This window comes from Halichondria panicea, chromosome 2 (genome assembly GCF_963675165.1).
Source record: "Halichondria panicea chromosome 2, odHalPani1.1, whole genome shotgun sequence".
In the NCBI taxonomy this organism is placed as follows: Eukaryota; Metazoa; Porifera; class Demospongiae; order Suberitida; family Halichondriidae; genus Halichondria; species Halichondria panicea.
In genome coordinates this window covers 906141-924680 of record NC_087378.1, presented here as the reverse complement: position 1 = coordinate 924680, position 18540 = coordinate 906141, and the positions used below count along the sequence as shown (strand labels likewise).

Sequence of the window (18540 nt, the reverse complement as noted above, 5' to 3'; positions counted from 1 at the left end):
ACGACATCTGACCTCGCTAAAATAATCATGTGGTGGGCGTTGCCTCAGAGGTCAAGCTGTTTTGTACTTTTGTTGTCAAAGAAGTCAAAAGAGCTAGCTAGAGCTAGAGAATGGCTGCTGCAAAACGATTCATGGTGGAAGAGCTGCGTCGGGAGAGGGAGGCAAGCTCTCTCAACATCTCTGAGCTGACTACCTTTGTTGATGGGGGAGAGATGTTTTCAGAGAAGAGAAGAGGAACTTGTAAGCTCACTGCTATTAAAACCCACTTTTCTTTGACTATAATATAGTAGTTAGTAAATCACTGCCATTAAATCTATGAGTGCAGATCCAAAAGTGATAGAAGACCCTGTGTTCAGCATGGCTAACTCATACTTCATGTCGAGGGAGGAATCTTTTGATGATTCGATGAAGAAAAGCGTTCGCTATGTCCAAAGAAAGAAAGAGCTTGCTTTGGATCCTTTTGAGTCTCGTGTCTTCAAAGAGTAAGTCGTAAAACTATTGCATAGACAATCTAAACAGCACCCTTCTCTATTTATACCCAGCGCAATTACAGAGGACCTACCGATTGCCTTGCATGAGTCTATGTTCATCCCTACCCTCCAGGTTAGTCATCACTGTGTCTTATTTATTCCTCATCTAGGTTAGCCGGTGCCACCCAATTCGTATTAAATGTTGAGGCCTTCATACCAACTATCCAGGGACAAGGTACTCCTGAGCAACAGGAAAAGTGGCTCTCTTTAGCAAAAGACTACAAGATCATCGGTGCTTATGCACAGACTGAGCTCGGACATGGTATGCTTCAATGACATTATTAACAGTAATGAGTTGTTTGTTTCCTAGGCACCTATCTTCGAGGGCTTGAGACTATTGCTACATACGACCCTTCAAGGCAGGAGTTTGTTTTGGACTCTCCTACTCTCACTGCCACAAAATGGTGGCCTGGATCATGTGAGTAATTGTGTCTAGTGTGAGGTGATCATAGTTACTGTGACTTATCCCACTACTAGTGGGACACACGGCCACTCATACTGTGGTAGTGGCAAGGCTGATCATCAAGGGAGTTGACCGTGGACCCCACAGCTTCATCGTTCAGCTGAGGAGCTTGGAGGACCACACTCCACTACCAGGTATGTAATTCCGATAAAATTAATCTACATTCAGTGTAGCATCGCTTAGGAATTGAGGTTGGTGATATTGGACCCAAGTATGGATACTTTGGAATGGACAATGGTTTTTTGAGAATGGACAAAATTCGTATTCCACGAGACCAAATGCTCATGAAATATTCCAAGGTTAGGCAATAAGATTCTTTGGTACTGAATTAGTGTTGTTTATGTAGGTTCTTCCAGATGGGACGTTTGTGAAGCCACCGGTAGCTAAGGCAGCCTATGGTACCATGGTGGGTATCAGATGTGGTATTGTTATCTACAGTGGAAGAGGACTAGCCAGAGCAGTCACCATTGCCACTCGATACAGTGTGGTCCGCAGGCAGGGAGAGTCTTCTACCGGGTAAGAGTATACGTTTGGATCCTCTGGTAAACGTAAACTTCCAAAACTAATCCCCTATCAATATGCAGTGGTCCTGAAGTGCAGGTGATGGATTATCAAACCCAACAGCACAAGCTACTGCCACTCATAGCCACAGCTTATGCACTCATATCAACTGGTCAATTTATGCTGAGAATGTACATGCAAATTCAATCAGAAATCATGGAGGGAAATTTCAGCTCTCTACCTGAGGTGTGTATTTCTGGATATCTAACCGTACACGTGTATTCACAACCATTATACAGCTTCATGCCACCAGTTCTGGTTTGAAGGCTTTCTGTAGCTTCGCTGCTGCTCAGGGAATAGAGGTATGTGGTCAAGTTGAAGTAAAGTTGTACAGTATGTATATAATTTTTTATGCCTGTCATTTTTGTACATAACTGTTTGACATCTTGCCTGTCTGTGTGTAGCTCTGTCGTTTGGCCTGTGGTGGACATGGCTACTCTCTTGCTAGTGGAATACCTCACATATTTGTTCAATATGCACCAGCTATGACATACGAGGGAGAAAACACAGTACTCTATCTGCAAACAGCCAGGTATTGTTCACTTTAATCAATGCTGGTTATACACTCATTATTGTCTTTTTAGATACTTAAACAAGCTGTACTCTCAGAAGCTTCCTTCCTCTGGGCTGGCAGACAATGTGGCTTATCTTGCCTCTAACTACACTCTTCAGAAGAGGTCTCCTGTGAGAACTGCTCAACAGTTTCTTGATCCACACGTCCTACTGGAGGCATACAGACAGCGAGCCAGAAGGTAGTGTTGCTAGAGTAGCTGCCTGGTTAGCTCAGTTGGTAGAGCATCAGACTTTTAATCTGAGGGTCAAGGGTTCAAGTCCCTTATCGGGCGGGTTTTCTTTTTTTTATTTTTAGGATGGTAGCCATAGCAGTTACAAGATTTGAGAATGGAAAGAGAAGTGGTTTATCTCAATCTGATGCCTGGAGTTCATCCACTTGTGACTGGATCACTGCTTCAAATGTAATTTTTATCCTGGAATGAACATTTTATTGTGATATTTTTTCATAGGCCCACTGTCACTATGTTGTGCTGAAGTCATTCTACAGTGCTGTCCAGTCCAGTGACTTGACTGGCAGCAACAGAGCCATGATGGACGCACTGTGTGCTCTCTATGGTGTGTTTGGAATCACCAAGTATTCTGGGGAGTTCATGACTGTAAGCTGCTACAATTATTTTTTCTCGTGCTTACACCATTTCCATATCACAGGATGGCTACATGAGCAGTGAGCAAGTTGCTCTAGCCAGAGACCAACTGTACTCTCTGTTGAGCACGGTGAGGAAGGAAGCTGTGCCTCTTGTAGATGCCTTTGACTTCCCAGATGAGACTCTCAACTCTGCTCTCGGGCGCTATGATGGAGATGTCTATACACACCTCTACAAGTGGGCCCAGAGAGCACCCAGAAACAAGAAGAAGGTACGTATATCAATTCTTCTACTGAGTGTATGATTATAATTATTGCCATCACAGGTACACGATGTTTATGAGAAGTATCTAAAAGGAATGTTGAAGCAAACAAAGGCTAAACTCTAATATCATGCCCCACATATGTTTTGTTATTTCTATGGTTGTGTGTGCATAGTAATATCAGGAGCCCATAAATAAGAAATTCTCTTATTTATGGGCTCCTATTGTGTGTTATACCTCTTATACCTGAATGAATATCATTACCTACTAAGAAGGGGCGTGGTGACTAGTCTGTGTTGACCTCTTGGTTTTTAAATAAGCAGACTACACTGTACTGTACTGAAGAATGGCTGCAAGACAGAACAAAACAGAAAGATTCATGGTGGAAGAGCTGCGTCGGGAGAGGGAGGCAAGCTCTCTTAACGTCTCTGAGCTGACTACCTTTGTTGATGGTGGAGAGATGTTATCAGAGAGAAGGAAACAGCTCTGTAAGCCTGCCTGATTATAATCTTATAAATGTTGGAGCATTCCATGCTAAAAATTTACTGTTGGCATTTTTATTTGCAGTTGATTTGGTTGTGGAAGACCCAGTGTTCAGCACGGCCGATACTTATTTTATGTCGAGAGAGGAATCTTTTGATGATGCAATGAAGAAAAGTGTTCGTTTTGTACAGAAAAAGAAGGAGCTTGATTTTGATCCAGTAGAGTCAGAAATATTCAAACAGTAAGTGTGTTTAATCATAGATTGAAGAGTTAGAGGGATAGGAAACGGAGTGGTGCACGTGATGATTTTACATTGAATCTGCAGTGGAGCCTCGAAAATTATCCGCGTTACGAGGCTATTAAGCAACTTTTTTTCCGGGTAACTCCCAAAGCTGTGTTTCCTCGAGACATCATCTCTTTCAGCAATTTATAACACGCCTAGTCCATGAGCCACGTGTAGTACCGTATATCTTCTAATTTATCGGACAGCAAAAAATAATTATTTTGGAAATTGTCCGGGTATAATTGGAACAGACTTTTATAGAGCATGCGAAGTGTCCGGAATAATTAGAACAAGCAAGCAGCTGCATGCGAGCTAGCTAAGTTTAATAGAACAGGGTACGACTGAATAGTTGCACTAGCTATCTAAAACTAGCTACTCAAAGGCTATCTAACTGCTGCACTCTAAGTCTTACTTGCCGTCTCTATGAATGGTAACTCAACTTTTCAAGGTATTGTCCGGATATTTAGAACAAATGTAATATTAAAGTACTGGAGTGTCCGTTGTATTAGAACAACGAAAATTGCCCAAAAGAGTGTCCGGGTAATTAGAAGTGTCCGATAAGATATACGGTACTTGCTAATGACTGACCACACCCAGTAAAAAGAGACTTTCCAATAAAGTTATATGTTCCCAAGGCTGTTTTAGAGCTATTGGAACATATAACGTGTAAGCGTGCTGGTTATGACTACTACAATAGGTATAGACCTTGAAATATAAGTGAGTTGCACGGACTAAGCACAGTTACTTGTAGTTTATTATGCACTGAGTGTATTAGATATTGTTGTGATGGCCTCGATTAAACCGCAGCGTAGCGCGGATGTTACTCGAGATACCAACCGTTTCCTATCCCTCTAACTCTTTAATCTATGGTTTAATATGGATTTTGATTAATGATTGTATGTTGATTTTTATGAATCCAGAGCCATTACAGAAGAGCTGCCTATTTCCTTACACCAGGGAATGTTCATCCCTACGATTAAGGTTAGCTGGTTCACTTCCTTAGAATGTTTGATGGTTTAAAATTATTTCAAATCTCCCAGGGACAAGGTACTCCTGAGCAACAGGAGAAATGGCTCCCTTTGGCAAAGGACTACAAAATCATCGGTGCTTATGCACAGACTGAGCTCGGACATGGTATGTTTCAATGATTTTATTAACACTAATTGTGATGTGTTGTTTGTTTCCTAGGCACCTATCTTCGAGGGCTTGAAACTATTGCTACATACGACCCTTCAAGGCAGGAGTTTGTTTTGGACTCTCCTACTCTCACTGCCACAAAATGGTGGCCTGGAACATGTGAGTTGTGTCTAGTGTGAGGTGATCATAGTTACTGTGACTTATCCCACTACTAGTGGGACACACGGCCACTCATGCTGTAGTCACTGCAAGGTTGATCATCAAGGGAGTTGACCGTGGACCCCACACCTTCATCGTCCAGCTGAGGAGCTTGAAGGACCACACTCCACTACCAGGTATTGCACTTTCCCAGCGTACATAGTCACAAACCTGTACGAATCTATAGGAATTGAGGTTGGTGATATTGGACCCAAGTATGGATACTTTGGAATGGACAATGGTTTTTTGAGAATGGACAAAGTTCGCATTCCTCGAGACCAAATGTTCATGAAATACTCAAAGGTTAGACAGTAAACTTTTCTGGTGCACACACAATTAATTGTGCTGTTTCTATAGGTTCTTCCAGATGGGACGTTTGTGAAGCCACCGGTTGCCAAGGCAGCCTATGGTACCATGGTGGGTGTCAGGTCCAGCATTGTCATCTTGTCTGGGCAAGGACTATCAAGAGCAGTCACCATTGCCACTCGATACAGTGTGGTCCGCAGGCAGGGAGAGTCTTCTACCGGGTAAGGGTGCATTTTGGTTCTAATGTTCAACAAGGCTAAAATTATTCTAAATTGCTAAAATGCAGTGGTCCTGAAGTACAGGTGATGGATTATCAAACCCAACAACTCAAGCTACTGCCACTCATAGCCACAGCTTATGCACTCAACATAAGTGGTATCGACATGATGCGAACGTACTATCAAATTCAGTCGGAAATTATGGATGGCAACTTTGATTCTCTTCCCGAGGTCTGTACTCATCATTCTTATCGAATAGTATTGTTAATACTCCCATATTTGCAGCTTCATGCCACCAGCTCTGGTTTGAAAGCTTTCTGCAGTTACTCTGGTTGTGAAGGCATAGAGGTATTAATTTTTCCAAGGTTGCTAGCATTCGTTATGTATTTTTGTTGCTATGCGTAGCTCTGTCGTTTAGCCTGTGGTGGACATGGCTACTCTCTTGCTAGTGGACTACCTAGCATATTTGTGAAGTATGCACCAGCTATGACATATGAGGGAGAAAACACAGTACTCTACCTGCAAACAGCCAGGTATAATAATTATTATCAATGTAGTGTTAAAATGCTCGTTGTTGTCTTTTTAGATATTTGAACAAGCTGTACTCTCAGAAGCTTCCTTCCTCTGGGCTGGCAGACAATGTGGCTTATCTTGCCTCTAACTACACTCTTCAGAAGAGGTCTCCTGTGAGAACTGCTCAACAGTTTTTTGATCCGCACGTCCTACTGGAGGCATACAGACAGCGAGCCAGAAGGTAGCGTTGCTAGTGTAGCTGCCCGGTTAGCTCAGTTGGTAGAGCATCAGACTTTTAATCTGAGGGTCAAGGGTTCAAGTCCCTTATCGGGCAGGTTTCCTTTTTTTTTTAATTGCGTTGTTAAATCGCTGCCGATAATTTTCTCAGTTGGTAGAGCATTAGACCCTAAGGGTCAATGATTTAAGTCCCTTATCAACTAACCTACATTTTTTCCCCTCTAGGATGGTAGCCATAGCTTCTTTAAGACTTACTGAAGGAAAGAAAAGTGGTTTATCTCAATCTGATGCTTGGAATTCGTCCACTTGTGACTGGATTACTGCTTCAAATGTAAGTGTAATGCATTTAAAGTGAGGCTTGTCCTTCAATTTAGTGTGTTTTGCTAGTTAACCTTAATTGGTGACAGCTTTAATATACCAATGTTTCGAGAGCTCTGTATTTGTAGCTCTAGTGTAGTTATGGTATATAGTTTAATTGTGTGGTTAGAGATGTACACGATGATTTTTTCATAGGCCCACTGTCACTATGTTGTGCTGAAGTCATTCTACAGTGCTGTCCAGTCCAGTGACTTGACTGGCAGCAACAGAGCCATGATGGACGCACTGTGTGCTCTCTATGGTGTGTTTGGAATCATCAAGTATTCTGGAGAGTTCATGACTGTAAGCTGCTACAATTATTTTTTCTCGTGTTTACCCATTACCATATCGAAGGATGGCTACATGAGCAGTGAGCAAGCTGCTCTAGCCAGAGACCAACTGTACTCTCTGTTGAGCACGGTGAGGAAGGAAGCTGTGCCTCTTGTAGATGCCTTTGACTTCCCGGACGAGATCCTCAACTCTGCTCTCGGGCGCTATGATGGAGATGTCTATACACACCTCTACAAGTGGGCCCAGAGAGCACCCAGAAACAAGAAGAAGGTACCTACATGCATCAATTCTTCTACTGAGTGTATGATTATAATTATTGCCATCACAGGTACACGATGTTTATGAGAAGTATCTAAAAGGAATGTTGAAGCAAACAAAGTCTAAACTCTAATATCATGCCCCACATATTATGTTTTATTATTTCTATGGTTGTGTGTGTGTGCATAGTATACCGTATAGCGGGTATATTTCGAGGGTATAAATGTTCACGGTTTTCGCGGATTGAGCCTGTACCGCGAAAATTTATAAATAGTAGGCGTGTTGCTAACGGTGTGGAGGTACAGCTGCATGTTGATGTGCGCATGCGCCAAAAGGGTGAACTCAGACCAAGAAAATAAAATCCGCGAAATCCTTTGTAATGGTCCATTCGCGAAAATTTATACCCTCGAAAATATACCCGCTATACGAGTGCACTCACTCCTGATATTATAGTCATTGATCTACTGAAAAGGGGCGTGGTGACTGTGTTGACCTCAAAATATTAAAGAAGACGTACATGCACTGCACTGGAGAATGGCTGCAAGACAGAACAAAACAGAAAGATTCATGGTGGAAGAGCTGCGTCGGGAGAGGGAGGCAAGCTCTCTCAACATCTCTGAGCTGACTACCTTTGTTGATGCCGGAGAGATGTTATCAGAGAGAAGGAAACAGCTCTGTAAGCCAGCCTGTATAAATAATATCTCTGGTCCCTAGCCCTGCATGCTAGAGCTTATGTTGGAGCATTCCATAATAAATGTTGGGCGTTTTCATTTGTAGTTGATTTGGTTGTGGAAGACCCAGTGTTCAGCATGGCCGATACTTATTTTATGTCGAGAGAGGAATCTTTTGATGATGCAATGAAGAAAAGTGTTCGTTTTGTACAGAAAAAGAAGGAGCTTGATTTTGATCCAGTAGAGTCAGAAATATTCAAGCGGTAAGTGTGTTTAATATGGGGATTTTGATTAATAGTCTATGTATTTTGATTGTGTGTTGATTTTTATGAATCCAGAGCCATTACAGAAGTTCTGCCTATTTCCGTACACCAGGATATGTTCATCCCTACGATCAAGGTTAGCTGGTTCACTTCCTTAGAATGTTTGATGGTTTATTTCAAATCTCCAGGGACAAGGTACTCCTGAGCAACAGGAGAAATGGCTCCCTTTGGCAAAGGACTACAAGATCATCGGTGCTTATGCACAGACTGAGCTTGGACATGGTATGTTTCTTTTATCAACACTGATTGTAATGTGTTGTTTGTTTCCTAGGCACCTATCTTCGAGGGCTTGAGACTATTGCTACATACGACCCTTCAAGGCAGGAGTTTGTTTTGGACTCTCCTACTCTCACTGCCACAAAATGGTGGTCTGGAACATGTGAGTTGTGTCTAGTGTGAGGTGATCATAGACTTATCCCACTCCTAGTGGGACACACGGCCACTCATACTGTGGTAGTGGCAAGGCTGATCATCAAGGGAGTTGATCGTGGACCCCACACCTTCATCGTCCAGCTGAGGAGCTTGGAGGACCACACTCCACTACCAAGTATTACACTTTCCCAGCGTACATAGTCACAAACCTGTACGAATCTATAGGAATTGAGGTCGGTGATATTGGACCCAAGTATGGATTCTTTGGAATGGACAATGGGTTTTTGAGAATGGACAAAGTTCGCATTCCTCGAGACCAAATGTTCATGAAATACTCAAAGGTTAGATAGTAAACTTTTCTGGTGCACACAAAATTAATTGTGCTGTTTCTATAGGTTCTTCCAGATGGGACGTTTGTGAAGCCACCGGTTGCCAAGGCAGCCTATGGTACCATGGTGGGTGTCAGGTCCAGCATTGTCGTCTCGTCTGGGCAAGGACTAGCCAGAGCAGTCACCATTGCCACTCGATACAGTGTGGTCCGCAGGCAGGGAGAGTCTTCTACCGGGTAAGAGTACATTTGGGTCATAATGTTCAATATGGCTAAAATTATTAAAATTGCTAAAATTCAGTGGCCCTGAAGTGCAGGTGATGGATTATCAAACCCAACAACTCAAGCTACTGCCACTCATAGCCACAGCTTATGCACTCAACATAAGTGGTATCGACATGATGCGAACGTACTATCAAATTCAGTCGGAAATTATGGATGGCAACTTTGATTCTCTTCCCGAGGTCTGTACTCATACTATATAGCAGGTAATCTTCGTTGGTGCAAATTTTCGTACAAACTACCCATTTAAATATTTCGTATTTTAAATATTTGTAGTGACGTGGAATTTATTGCGGTAGAATAATTTCTTAGTTTTAATGCAAAATATACGAAAATTTCCACTATACGAAAATAACCCGCTATACGATAGTATTGTTAATACTCCCATATTTGCAGCTTCATGCCACCAGCTCTGGTTTAAAAGCTTTCTGCAGTTACTCGTGTTGTGAAGGCATAGAGGTATTAATTTTTCAAGGTTGCTATAGTATCGTTATATATTTTTGTTGTTATACATCTAGCTCTGTCGTTTAGCCTGTGGTGGACATGGCTACTCTCTTGCCAGTGGACTACCTAGCATATTTGTGAGGTATGCACCAGCTATGACAGTCGAGGGAGAAAACACAGTACTCTACCTGCAAACAGCCAGGTATAATTATCAATGTTAGTGTTAAAATGTTCATTGTTGTCTTTTTAGATACTTGAACAAGCTGTACTCTCAAAAGCTTCCCTCCTCTGGGCTGGCAGACAATGTGGCTTATCTTGCCTCTAACTACACTTTTCAGAAGAGGTCTCCTGTGAGAACTGCTCAACAGTTTCTTGATCCACACGTCCTACTGGAGGCATACAGACAGCGAGCCAGAAGGTAGTGTTGCTAGTGTAGCTGCCCGGTTAGCTCAGTTGGTAGAGCATCAGACTTTTAATCTGAGGGTCAAGGGTTCAAGTCCCTTATTGGGCAAGTTTCCTTTTTTTTTTGCGTTGTTAAAATGCTGCCGATAATGTTCTGACCTGAGGGTCAATGATTCAAGTCTCTTATTGACTAACTTACACCCCCCCCCCTCTCTAGGATGGTAGCCATAGCTTCTTTAAGACTTACTGAAGGAAAAAGAAGTAGTTTATCTCAATCTGATGCTTGGAATTTGTCCACTTGTGACTGGGTTACTGCTTCAAATGTAAGTAATGCATTTAAAGTGAGGTTTGTCCTTCATTTAGTGTGTCTTGCTAGTTAACTTTGATTTGTGATTAACTTTGATTTGTGACAGCTTTAATACCAATTGTTTCAAGAGCTCTGTATTTGTAGCTTTGGTGTAGGTATATATAGTTTAATTGTGTGGTTATAGACTTATACAATGATTTTTTCATATATAGGCCCACTGTCACTACGTTGTGCTGAAGTCATTCTACAGTGCTGTCCAGTCCAGTGACTTGACTGGCAGCAACAGAGCCATGATGGACGCACTGTGTGCTCTCTATGGTGTGTTTGGAATCACCAAGTATTCTGGGGAGTTCATGACTGTAAGCTGCTACAATTATTTTTCTAGTGTTTTACCCCATTTCCATATCATAGGATGGCTACATGAGCAGTGAGCAAGTTGCTCTAGCCAGAGACCAACTGTACTCTCTGTTGAGCACGGTGAGGAAGGAAGCTGTGCCTCTTGTAGATGCCTTTGACTTCCCAGATGAGATTCTCAACTCTGCTCTCGGGCGCTATGATGGAGATGTCTATACACACCTCTACAAGTGGGCCCAGAGAGCACCCAGAAACAAGAAGAAGGTATACCTCAGTGATAAAAATTATTTACATGCTAATGAATGTTTGCTGTCCACAGGTACACGATGTTTATGAGAAATATCTAAAAGGGATGTTGAAACCAACAAAAGCAAAACTATGAACATTTTAGTATTGATAAGAGTGTCATTCTTAGGTTTTTGTTCACTGTGTGTGTGAACTTTTTATTTTTATACTTTCTTATATTAGAACATGTTACTATCTATCAAGTTGTTAAAATCAACGAACATAATACCGTATTCTAGCAGTTGAATAACCTTTGCGAATGAGCCAAGTCAGCAGAAAATTTGACCCTTTACGCATTCTGGCAAGGATCATGTGTACCAGTTTAGATTTTATTTTTGCGAACTGATCAAAGTTTGCATAGTAATTATTTTGTGAGCACCAAACATTCTAATAATGCCGTACCTGGAAACATGTTATCATAGCACATCATATCATAGCATCATATCATAGCATATCACATCATAGGAAACGTGTAGACAATCATAACTGTACTTCCTACATGTCTCAGTTGTTTTTGTCTGCATATAATTCTACGCATACAAAACTGTGCTCTTATGTAAGGTATGTGCAACATTGGTTATAAACATTAATTTACTGAGAGAGAGATTTACATGTATACAGGTATTAGGTTGTTCCACCTTCACCTTGGTTGAAAGGAGGAGCTGAAACCACTTTCTCTAAGTTCTTGCTTTTCTCCTTGAACTTGTTTCGACGTCTCTCATCACCTGGACCAGTGTTTAAGCGCTTTCTTGGCTCAGCTGTGATGAAGTCATTTGCAGGTTTTGTCTTTTCAAGCTCTGATACTGACTCCGATATTGGCATCACAACCAAAGGATCTTTGCTTGCTACAGCTTCTAATTTGAGGTTTTCAGGGTCTAAAAATGGTGCTGGAACTCCTATCCCTAGACTTTTGCTTCTTTCTCTGTATATGTTTCGACGTCTCTCATCTCCAGTGTTTAATCGCTTCCTTGGCTCAGCACTATCTAGTGGGTCTATTGCACTATTTTTACTTTCCATTCTTTTTTCAATTTTCAATAAACACACTGGACATAGGAGATGTGTTTGCTCTAAAATGCTTAATGCAAGTTATGTATCTAAGCTCCTTTTTATGGTTCACGTTTGTGTAATTATTTTTTTTTTTTTTTTTTTAGCCTTTATGGCGAAACGAGTAGTTAAGGTAAGCATTATGCGCATGCGCTGATCTTTCATCATTAGAACGCCCTCGACTATCTGAAGGTTCAGATAGTGTGCACTATTAGGAACAGTCATTAATAATTCCAACATGGATTCTGATGCTGCACTATACATTAGCAGAGCTCTGAGCTATTCAGTGATTGCTCTAAGCTTCTGCATGAAGTTTCCACAGATCATAGCCATATTTTCCTCCAAGGCAAGTAAAGGACTCAGTGCTAGAGGATACTGGATGGAAATTGTAGGGTAAAGCATATTCCAATAGTAGGGACTGTGAGAGTGTGGATAACGTTGTGTACTTGCCTTCAGATACTTGATTGGAAGCTCGTATGGATACTTTCATGGTTTTCATATATCGACGTATGGTGAAGCTATTCTCTTAGCTATGCAAAGTGCGTGAGTGCATGTACACATATCGTCAAAACTTATCACTTCTCTACTGTACACCTTCTATATAGGTGCTGTGATTATTGCTGGTGTAGTGTACTATGGACGACAATGGTCACTAGAGAATGCTGTCTATGTAGTTCTGTATCCTTATCTAGATGATGATGCTACAATGCTATTGATAAGGGGCATCGTTGCCAGTTAAAAGTTTGAGCCTATAGAACGTGTAGCTATGTTTCCTTGACTTTTAAGATTGTTTTTGTTTTGTATTGGCGCTGTCTTAAAGGTAATCCCTGCTAATGTCCTCTATATTCTATTGGTAAGTGTAATATAACAGATTCCTTATTCTATCATCATGGTGTATTTGTGTGCAGCTGTGTGCTCTTCCCTTGTCAGCTGGAAGCAAGTTGATTCAGATCATGAAGATCAGGAGCCTACAATCCCAGGGTGATGTGAGCAAACTAATGTGGGGACTGGCTGCATATGGCTGTGCAGGTACGTGCTGTAGCTGGTGATACATTCTTTGTCTGTATAATTATACAGTGTATTGATCATGCTGCTGTGAATGAAAGTACATAATTATACCACACACACACACACACACACGCACACACACACACACACACACACACACACACACACACACACACACACACACATCCTTTTCTTTGCAGCAAGGCTGTTTACTGTTTTAGTTGAAGTAAAAGATGCTCAAGGTATATATAATTACACGCAGTACTGCATGTACACAAATCTAATCACTCATGTTTCTCTGTCTGCAGTGTTTCTGAATTTCCTGGTCTCTCTCATCCTCAACACAATAGTGGTCTTACAATGTATCTACTATGGCAACAGAAAAACAGACTAATTAATGGACACACTTGGATGTATAATGTGATGTAGATTGATTTAATCACGATGTTTTTTATATGACAATTATTTCAATGAAAACACCAAAATAATGACAGTACATGTAGATCTATATAGGTTCATATGAGTTTGGGCAATTGTTTTAGTCTTTTGATGTTGAGAATATTGTCTGGTGAGTCTTGTGTATGGGTGGCCTCTTTGTAGAGTGTGTTGTGGGGTGGCTTGCTTCCATTGCTGGCCAAGAGATGGTGTCGCTGTAGGTACTGCTGAGTAGCCATGCTCATGTGAGCAGAGTCTGTATCCAGGGCACTATCATCACCTGCAAGACAACATTGAGAAAATGGTCACTATAACAGATTTGGTGACTAACTCACAAGCATCAATGGGTATAAATCACAGCAGTGTAAACTGAACATACAATAATGTATTACATGTAGCTATGATAGGTACATCTACCAGCCAGCTTGCCTTGAGCTAGGAGTGGCTGTCTGGAGCGATATCGAGTGTCCTGTGGCCCTACTGCACCAAGGTACTTCATGGCTATCATATCAGCCAGCTGCATGTTCTCATCTAATGTAGTGTCAGAGCTGGCCATACTTCTCGGGTATGCAGCAGCAGTGTCTAGAGTTGAGTTGTTATTCGGTACAGGGCCCACAATTCTCGGCACAGGTAGTAAGGAGATCTCAGTGCTGTAATGTTGTTGCAGCACATCTGGATGGAGGTAGGGAAGTTCTATAGAGGATTCCTGATGTGAGAGGGTACTCGATGTATGTGAAACATGCGATGATTGTGTCGTTGAATTTGAGAGGTTACTCAGCTCGTTCAAACTTTGGACGTTTTGCATGTTATAGCTGCTGTGTGATGAATACTGGCTGACAGACTGACTGCTAATGGAAGATGCAAAGCTGTGCGGGGGAATTTCCTGTTGCTCCTGGTTTGAGACGATTGAGTGGTGGGTTGAAGTGTGACACACTGGTATCGAGGATGCTTGATCCCTTGAAGGAGTGTCATTGTCTTGATAATCCAGCAAAGCATTTACAGTTGACTGCATGTGGAGAGAGGAAAAAAGGAGTGAGGATTTATATTGGGTCCAAAATGTGTGCAATATTTAAAGCATAGGCAACTAACTAGTGAAAGTTTTTACCAGCATGTTTTGATAGAGCTGTTGCGAGTTCCTGTGTAGTGGCTCACCCACCATACTGGCACTGTCCCCAAAACTGTGAGATTGAGAAGGAGACGGGGACTGAGCTGTGAGGGATGTAACATTAGTGGCCTAGACTGGGGGAAAAAAGTTGACAGGTTGCTATTAGAGGGTAGAGGTACATGTATTGAGAAACATTATTTTGGGTTCAAATTATGTATAACACTGTGCCTACGCTGGTCAACATCTCAGTAACCTTTCCATATGTTTATACCTGTACAAAGGTATAGTATATGTACATACCGTAGCTCTGTAGATCAAGGTGCATATCAGAGGCGTTGTGGGATAGAGTACTAGTGGCAGTTTCCACACTGAGTCCGGACACATTGCTAGAGCACATACTCTCCTCTCTCTCCATGCTCGTGCGGGTGTGAGGCTGTGATGGTGTGGAGTGGGTGGACCGTGTGGGTGTGAAGAGGGAGGGCTGTGATGGTGTGGAGGAATGATGCGGCCAGTAGAGACTCTCACCGGTGCTTGTCGAGGCTTCCATCTTTGGAGTAGTGTTAAGCGATTGGGAGGCAGGCGACTGAGCTTGGAGCAGTGTGTTCACCTTTGGAAGAAAAAATAATGACAAAACTTGTTAACACTTTATAAGAGTCAACACATTCAACAATACATCTAAAGTAGATGCGTCCATAGCATGTATAGACAGACTCTGGCTCATACATAAGTGTTATATTCAATGCACTGATTCAGAACAGCATATTGTGTCCTACATGAAATGTGTTACCTGTTCTTGTAGAGCTCTCAATTGCATCTCCTGCTGTTTCAATAGCCTCCTTGTGTCGATGGAACGTGGAGTCATCTGAAAACCCAGCTTGTCAGGGAACACTATTAAACTCTCTTCAGATTGACTCCCACTGCTCGTTAGGGACTGATTAGTAGGGGTTCCCTCGTTGCTTCCACCAGTTATTGGATGATCGGCCGGTGTGTTTTCTTTGTTATCCATTAGTTGACTCGAGGAATTATGTGAATTGGAAGTAACAGGGCTAGTGAGTACAACCGATGACTGTCCTTCATCAGAGAGACTCAGACAAGAGACCATAGAGAGATCACTATCTCTGGCCAACTTGGGGGGTACCTACAGTTTGTATATAATTTATACGCGATATGTATTTGTAAGTATACGTGATAAGGATACCAGAGTTAATTTCAAGGGGAAATTAGAGGGGCTTTTGACAGCCCCTTGGATTTGGTTTGCCCCTCTTGGAATTTTAAATTCATCAACATTTCCCCCTCCCCCCCTAAAATAAAAATAAATTTCCTGGAAACTGTTGACATGGATCAACAGTACTAAAGTCGTTGAAAGATGCAACTACAACCCCCCTCGTTTAATCAATGGTTCGGGGACTCTTTCAGCTACCAAAACTTGAATTCTGTAGATCCAATATCAACGATTTTCTGAAAGCTTAGAAAGAGACCTTTTAAATGGTGTCATCAAAGTACATATTTGAGAGGTAAAAATATTTGCCAATTTGGCCATCCCATGGTCCAAGGCCGAAAAATGACAAATTAAGGCTCTGACCAAATTTTCAATTTAAACATAATCATTTTTCTAAGCTTTCAGAAAATCATAAAATTTTGACATTGGATCAACGGTACTGAAGTTATGGGAATTATGCCCCCCTAAAATCTGGGGTTTATTTTACCTATCTTGGAAATATCTTGGAAATATCCTGAAATAAACAATAAACCCTGGATACCCAGTATTACACATACTGTAGTCCTAGTATTATATGATAGCACAGCCATACTCTTTCAGGACTTCATATTGTCCAGCTCCTATTCCTACATGTAAGCTGAACACTCATTACGCTATACCTGTGTAGGGGTAGGCTGAGGGGAGGGGAGAGGCATAAGGTCGTATGACACGCTAGTTTGCTGCCCAGAGGAGGTGCCCTCTGACCTGGTAGCCACCGTCTCCAACAGTGTGTACAGTGCTGTCGACTCTTGTGCAGGGTACAGATCAAACGACAATACAGCAGAAGTTGAGGTCTCCTGTGAAAATCAATCAGAGCAATTAAACTACATGTATAACAAACAACAGTGCCCGAGCTAATTTAATCTCACACAAGACAAGAGCTGACAAACTTTCATAGGCTAAGTCAAAGTCTAGCTTGCAACAACTTACTGGTAGAGAATTCTCTCCATTGGCTAATTCCACGTACTCGTCTACTCTCCCACCACCCTTCAACATGCACTGAGAGAACAGTGGTGTAGTGGATCCTTGTAAATACACGAGCGTCACAAAGCTCCCACCCTCACCCCACACACGGTCTGTGAGGGCAGTGGAGTGGGCGTACATCACACAAGCCATCCACACCACAGGATGGTAGATAGAGCTCACACCACTCACCCACCTACAAACAGAACTAGAATAAATCCAAAAACTCTATGAGAATATTATTATTATCAAGAGTTCATTATGACTTTGTATGATAACTATGACCACTCAAAGTAAGCCAGGAAAATGGTAGCGAGGTATTGAACAACTACACTCTACACTGTACATGTATGTGAGTGTGACTGCCAATACAAATTTAGACATACATGTACTGGGTATCCTCTAAGCAATACACTTACACTCCAACAAGCGGTAGAGTTGCTGATTTGGGATCTGAGTGCAACAGCAAAACGAGTTTTCTAGAGGCCTCCATAGTGACATAGCCGTGCTTGGTCTTCCCCTGAATGGCAGAGAGTGACAGAGGACCACTCAAATTCCTCGCCAGGGCTGTCTGCACTATTGTGATGGGCTGAATTGGTGTGGCCTCGATTACCACCCCCGGATACACACAAGCACACTCCACATCAAGGCTCCCGTTTTCTGAGCATGAGCAGTGGATTCTCAATGATAATATGAGGCTGGGGTCAAGGGTGGTGGTGTGAGAGGTCAGCGTCTGCTTCACTGTGGCTATGGACTGTCTGAGTGTCTCCAGATTGTGAGTAAGGTGTTTGGCATCAGGGTGAGACTGGACTGCAATCTGCACAGAAGAATAAACCTTCAATGAGAATAGCCAAGGGAGAATAATTACAGAAATGTCAGCAATTAGCTCAAATCAGGTACAATTTTAAAGCCTCTAGAAATTAACGGTTATTTGTAAATATTTTCTCTGTATTTCACCTAACATTGCAACAAAGACTCAGGCCTACTAGTTTACTCACTTGAGAGGAGATGGGTACATCACCGGGGATGAGGGTGGTGGGTGATAAGCCACTCCCACCAGACAGAGGCCGTCCCGGATCAAACCTGTCCACTTCAAGGGCAACACCTTCACCTGCATTGCATACACAAAATCTAATTATTACTACTCAGGTTCAATAATCAAGCCCTAAGATAAGTGGACTATAACTTTATAATGAGGGGTGTCAAAGGATACACACACCCACACACAAAGACCGTGATTTAATGAGGAAGGAGTTAATTATAATAACTGATTTCTATGTGGATACAAAATGCACCTTCAGTGATCCACGCTGTGGCAATGAGAAAACAGTCAAAGATCTTTCGTCGACTCTGCTTGGCATGGCGTACGGCCAACTGGAGGGTGGCAGTTGAGATACGTATATGCAGCCAACTGTTCCTGGTGAGGTAGAGCTCACAGGGAGAGTCCAGAGGAGTCCCATCCCTGTATTCAAGTGAGTGTGTTCATTATTACTGGGTGGAACTAGATCTACAATTCCACTTACCAGAGACAAGTCCTGGAGGGAGGAAATGAAAACTGCCAGCCAGACATCTCCTCAGTACTGTATCTCAATATCTCTCTACAATTCTTTCTCTACTCTCTCAGACTTAGACAGGCTCTTCTTTTGGTGTCCATGGCTCCATGTGGACTTTATCACATTTAAAAGAAGCGATCTTTACCAACTTA

The 18540-nt window shown here is 42.1% G+C and overlaps 5 protein-coding genes and 3 non-coding genes across 11 annotated transcripts; 7 read left to right on the top strand and 1 right to left on the bottom strand.

Annotated features, from left to right (window-relative positions):
• Positions 1-40: 40 nt before the first annotated feature.
• Positions 41-3224, top strand: LOC135331487 (peroxisomal acyl-coenzyme A oxidase 1-like). 2 transcript variants are annotated; one of them, XM_064526667.1, is made up of 16 exons: positions 41-240; positions 326-482; positions 543-603; positions 699-792; positions 841-948; positions 1008-1127; positions 1177-1292; positions 1340-1509; positions 1578-1740; positions 1794-1856; positions 1959-2086; positions 2139-2306; positions 2423-2528; positions 2577-2723; positions 2776-2982; positions 3037-3224. In XM_064526667.1, the coding sequence occupies exons 1-16, from the start codon at positions 111-113 to the stop codon at positions 3097-3099; spliced, it is 2001 nt and encodes a 666-aa protein (XP_064382737.1). In that variant the 5' UTR covers positions 41-110; the 3' UTR covers positions 3100-3224. The 2 variants fall into 2 exon arrangements, with proteins under 2 accessions (XP_064382737.1, XP_064382738.1); XM_064526668.1 differs by lacking the exon at positions 543-603 and having other exon boundaries at positions 641-792.
• Positions 2327-2399, top strand: Trnak-uuu (transfer RNA lysine (anticodon UUU)). Its single transcript has one exon. It is a non-coding gene; the product is annotated as a tRNA-Lys (tRNA).
• Positions 3225-3316: 92 nt separating the features above from the next.
• On the top strand, positions 3317-7459 carry LOC135331485 (peroxisomal acyl-coenzyme A oxidase 1-like). The gene is made up of 16 exons (XM_064526663.1): positions 3317-3461; positions 3541-3697; positions 4660-4720; positions 4780-4873; positions 4928-5035; positions 5092-5211; positions 5262-5377; positions 5432-5601; positions 5667-5829; positions 5884-5946; positions 6004-6131; positions 6185-6352; positions 6574-6679; positions 6862-7008; positions 7060-7270; positions 7329-7459. The coding sequence occupies exons 1-16, from the start codon at positions 3320-3322 to the stop codon at positions 7385-7387; spliced, it is 2013 nt and encodes a 670-aa protein (XP_064382733.1). The 5' UTR covers positions 3317-3319; the 3' UTR covers positions 7388-7459.
• On the top strand, positions 6373-6445 carry Trnak-uuu (transfer RNA lysine (anticodon UUU)). Its single transcript has one exon. It is a non-coding gene; the product is annotated as a tRNA-Lys (tRNA).
• Positions 7460-7709: 250 nt separating the features above from the next.
• LOC135331486 (peroxisomal acyl-coenzyme A oxidase 1-like) lies at positions 7710-11239 on the top strand. Of its 2 annotated transcripts, none has more exons than XM_064526664.1 (16): positions 7710-7930; positions 8032-8188; positions 8264-8324; positions 8377-8470; positions 8520-8627; positions 8676-8795; positions 8846-8961; positions 9016-9185; positions 9250-9412; positions 9627-9689; positions 9749-9876; positions 9925-10092; positions 10294-10399; positions 10596-10742; positions 10795-11001; positions 11057-11239. In XM_064526664.1, exons 1-16 carry the CDS (start codon positions 7789-7791, stop codon positions 11117-11119), a joined length of 2013 nt encoding a protein of 670 aa, XP_064382734.1. In that variant the 5' UTR covers positions 7710-7788; the 3' UTR covers positions 11120-11239. The 2 variants fall into 2 exon arrangements, with proteins under 2 accessions (XP_064382734.1, XP_064382736.1); XM_064526666.1 differs by having other exon boundaries at positions 7731-7930; positions 8139-8188.
• On the top strand, positions 10113-10185 carry Trnak-uuu (transfer RNA lysine (anticodon UUU)). The gene has a single exon. It is a non-coding gene; the product is annotated as a tRNA-Lys (tRNA).
• Positions 11240-12275: 1036 nt separating the features above from the next.
• Positions 12276-13567, top strand: LOC135331832 (solute carrier family 66 member 3-like). Its single transcript, XM_064527090.1, has 7 exons — positions 12276-12459; positions 12523-12605; positions 12672-12744; positions 12853-12919; positions 12975-13095; positions 13275-13316; positions 13383-13567. The coding sequence occupies exons 1-7, from the start codon at positions 12305-12307 to the stop codon at positions 13466-13468; spliced, it is 627 nt and encodes a 208-aa protein (XP_064383160.1). The 5' UTR covers positions 12276-12304; the 3' UTR covers positions 13469-13567.
• LOC135331827 (SCL-interrupting locus protein homolog) lies at positions 13505-18524 on the bottom strand. Of its 2 annotated transcripts, XM_064527082.1 has the most exons (11): positions 18359-18524; positions 18131-18297; positions 17834-17946; positions 17255-17652; positions 16803-17031; positions 16493-16669; positions 15402-15752; positions 14915-15221; positions 14615-14718; positions 13939-14515; positions 13505-13789 (listed from the first exon to the last, which is right to left on the bottom strand). In XM_064527082.1, exons 1-11 carry the CDS (start codon positions 18403-18405, stop codon positions 13590-13592), a joined length of 2670 nt encoding a protein of 889 aa, XP_064383152.1. In that variant the 5' UTR covers positions 18406-18524; the 3' UTR covers positions 13505-13589. The 2 variants fall into 2 exon arrangements, with proteins under 2 accessions (XP_064383152.1, XP_064383154.1); XM_064527084.1 differs by lacking the exon at positions 13505-13789 and having other exon boundaries at positions 14372-14515; positions 14615-14687.
• Between the last annotated feature and the right edge of the window lie 16 nt (positions 18525-18540).

Coding starts and splice junctions, on each gene's coding strand:
- LOC135331832 (XM_064527090.1), top strand. CDS start 12,305: ATGGATTCTGATGCTGCACTATACATTAGCAGAGCTCTGAGCTATTCA. Junction 12,460..12,522: donor TACTGGATGGAAATTGTAGG/GTAAAGCATATT, acceptor ACTTGCCTTCAG/ATACTTGATTGGAAGCTCGT. Junction 12,920..12,974: donor ATGTCCTCTATATTCTATTG/GTAAGTGTAATA, acceptor ATTTGTGTGCAG/CTGTGTGCTCTTCCCTTGTC.
- LOC135331486 (XM_064526664.1), top strand. CDS start 7,789: ATGGCTGCAAGACAGAACAAAACAGAAAGATTCATGGTGGAAGAGCTG. Junction 8,796..8,845: donor GGACCACACTCCACTACCAA/GTATTACACTTT, acceptor ACGAATCTATAG/GAATTGAGGTCGGTGATATT. Junction 10,743..10,794: donor ATTCTGGGGAGTTCATGACT/GTAAGCTGCTAC, acceptor TCCATATCATAG/GATGGCTACATGAGCAGTGA.
- LOC135331827 (XM_064527082.1), bottom strand. CDS start 18,405: ATGTCTGGCTGGCAGTTTTCATTTCCTCCCTCCAGGACTTGTCTCTG. Junction 18,298..18,358: donor CCCTCCAGGACTTGTCTCTG/GTAAGTGGAATT, acceptor ACTTGAATACAG/GGATGGGACTCCTCTGGACT. Junction 17,032..17,254: donor ACTCTACCGCTTGTTGGAGT/GTAAGTGTATTG, acceptor TTCTGTTTGTAG/GTGGGTGAGTGGTGTGAGCT.
- LOC135331487 (XM_064526667.1), top strand. CDS start 111: ATGGCTGCTGCAAAACGATTCATGGTGGAAGAGCTGCGTCGGGAGAGG. Junction 604..698: donor TGTTCATCCCTACCCTCCAG/GTTAGTCATCAC, acceptor CCAACTATCCAG/GGACAAGGTACTCCTGAGCA. Junction 793..840: donor ACAGACTGAGCTCGGACATG/GTATGCTTCAAT, acceptor TTTGTTTCCTAG/GCACCTATCTTCGAGGGCTT.
- LOC135331485 (XM_064526663.1), top strand. CDS start 3,320: ATGGCTGCAAGACAGAACAAAACAGAAAGATTCATGGTGGAAGAGCTG. Junction 5,036..5,091: donor AAAATGGTGGCCTGGAACAT/GTGAGTTGTGTC, acceptor TCCCACTACTAG/TGGGACACACGGCCACTCAT. Junction 6,132..6,184: donor CTCTACCTGCAAACAGCCAG/GTATAATAATTA, acceptor TTGTCTTTTTAG/ATATTTGAACAAGCTGTACT.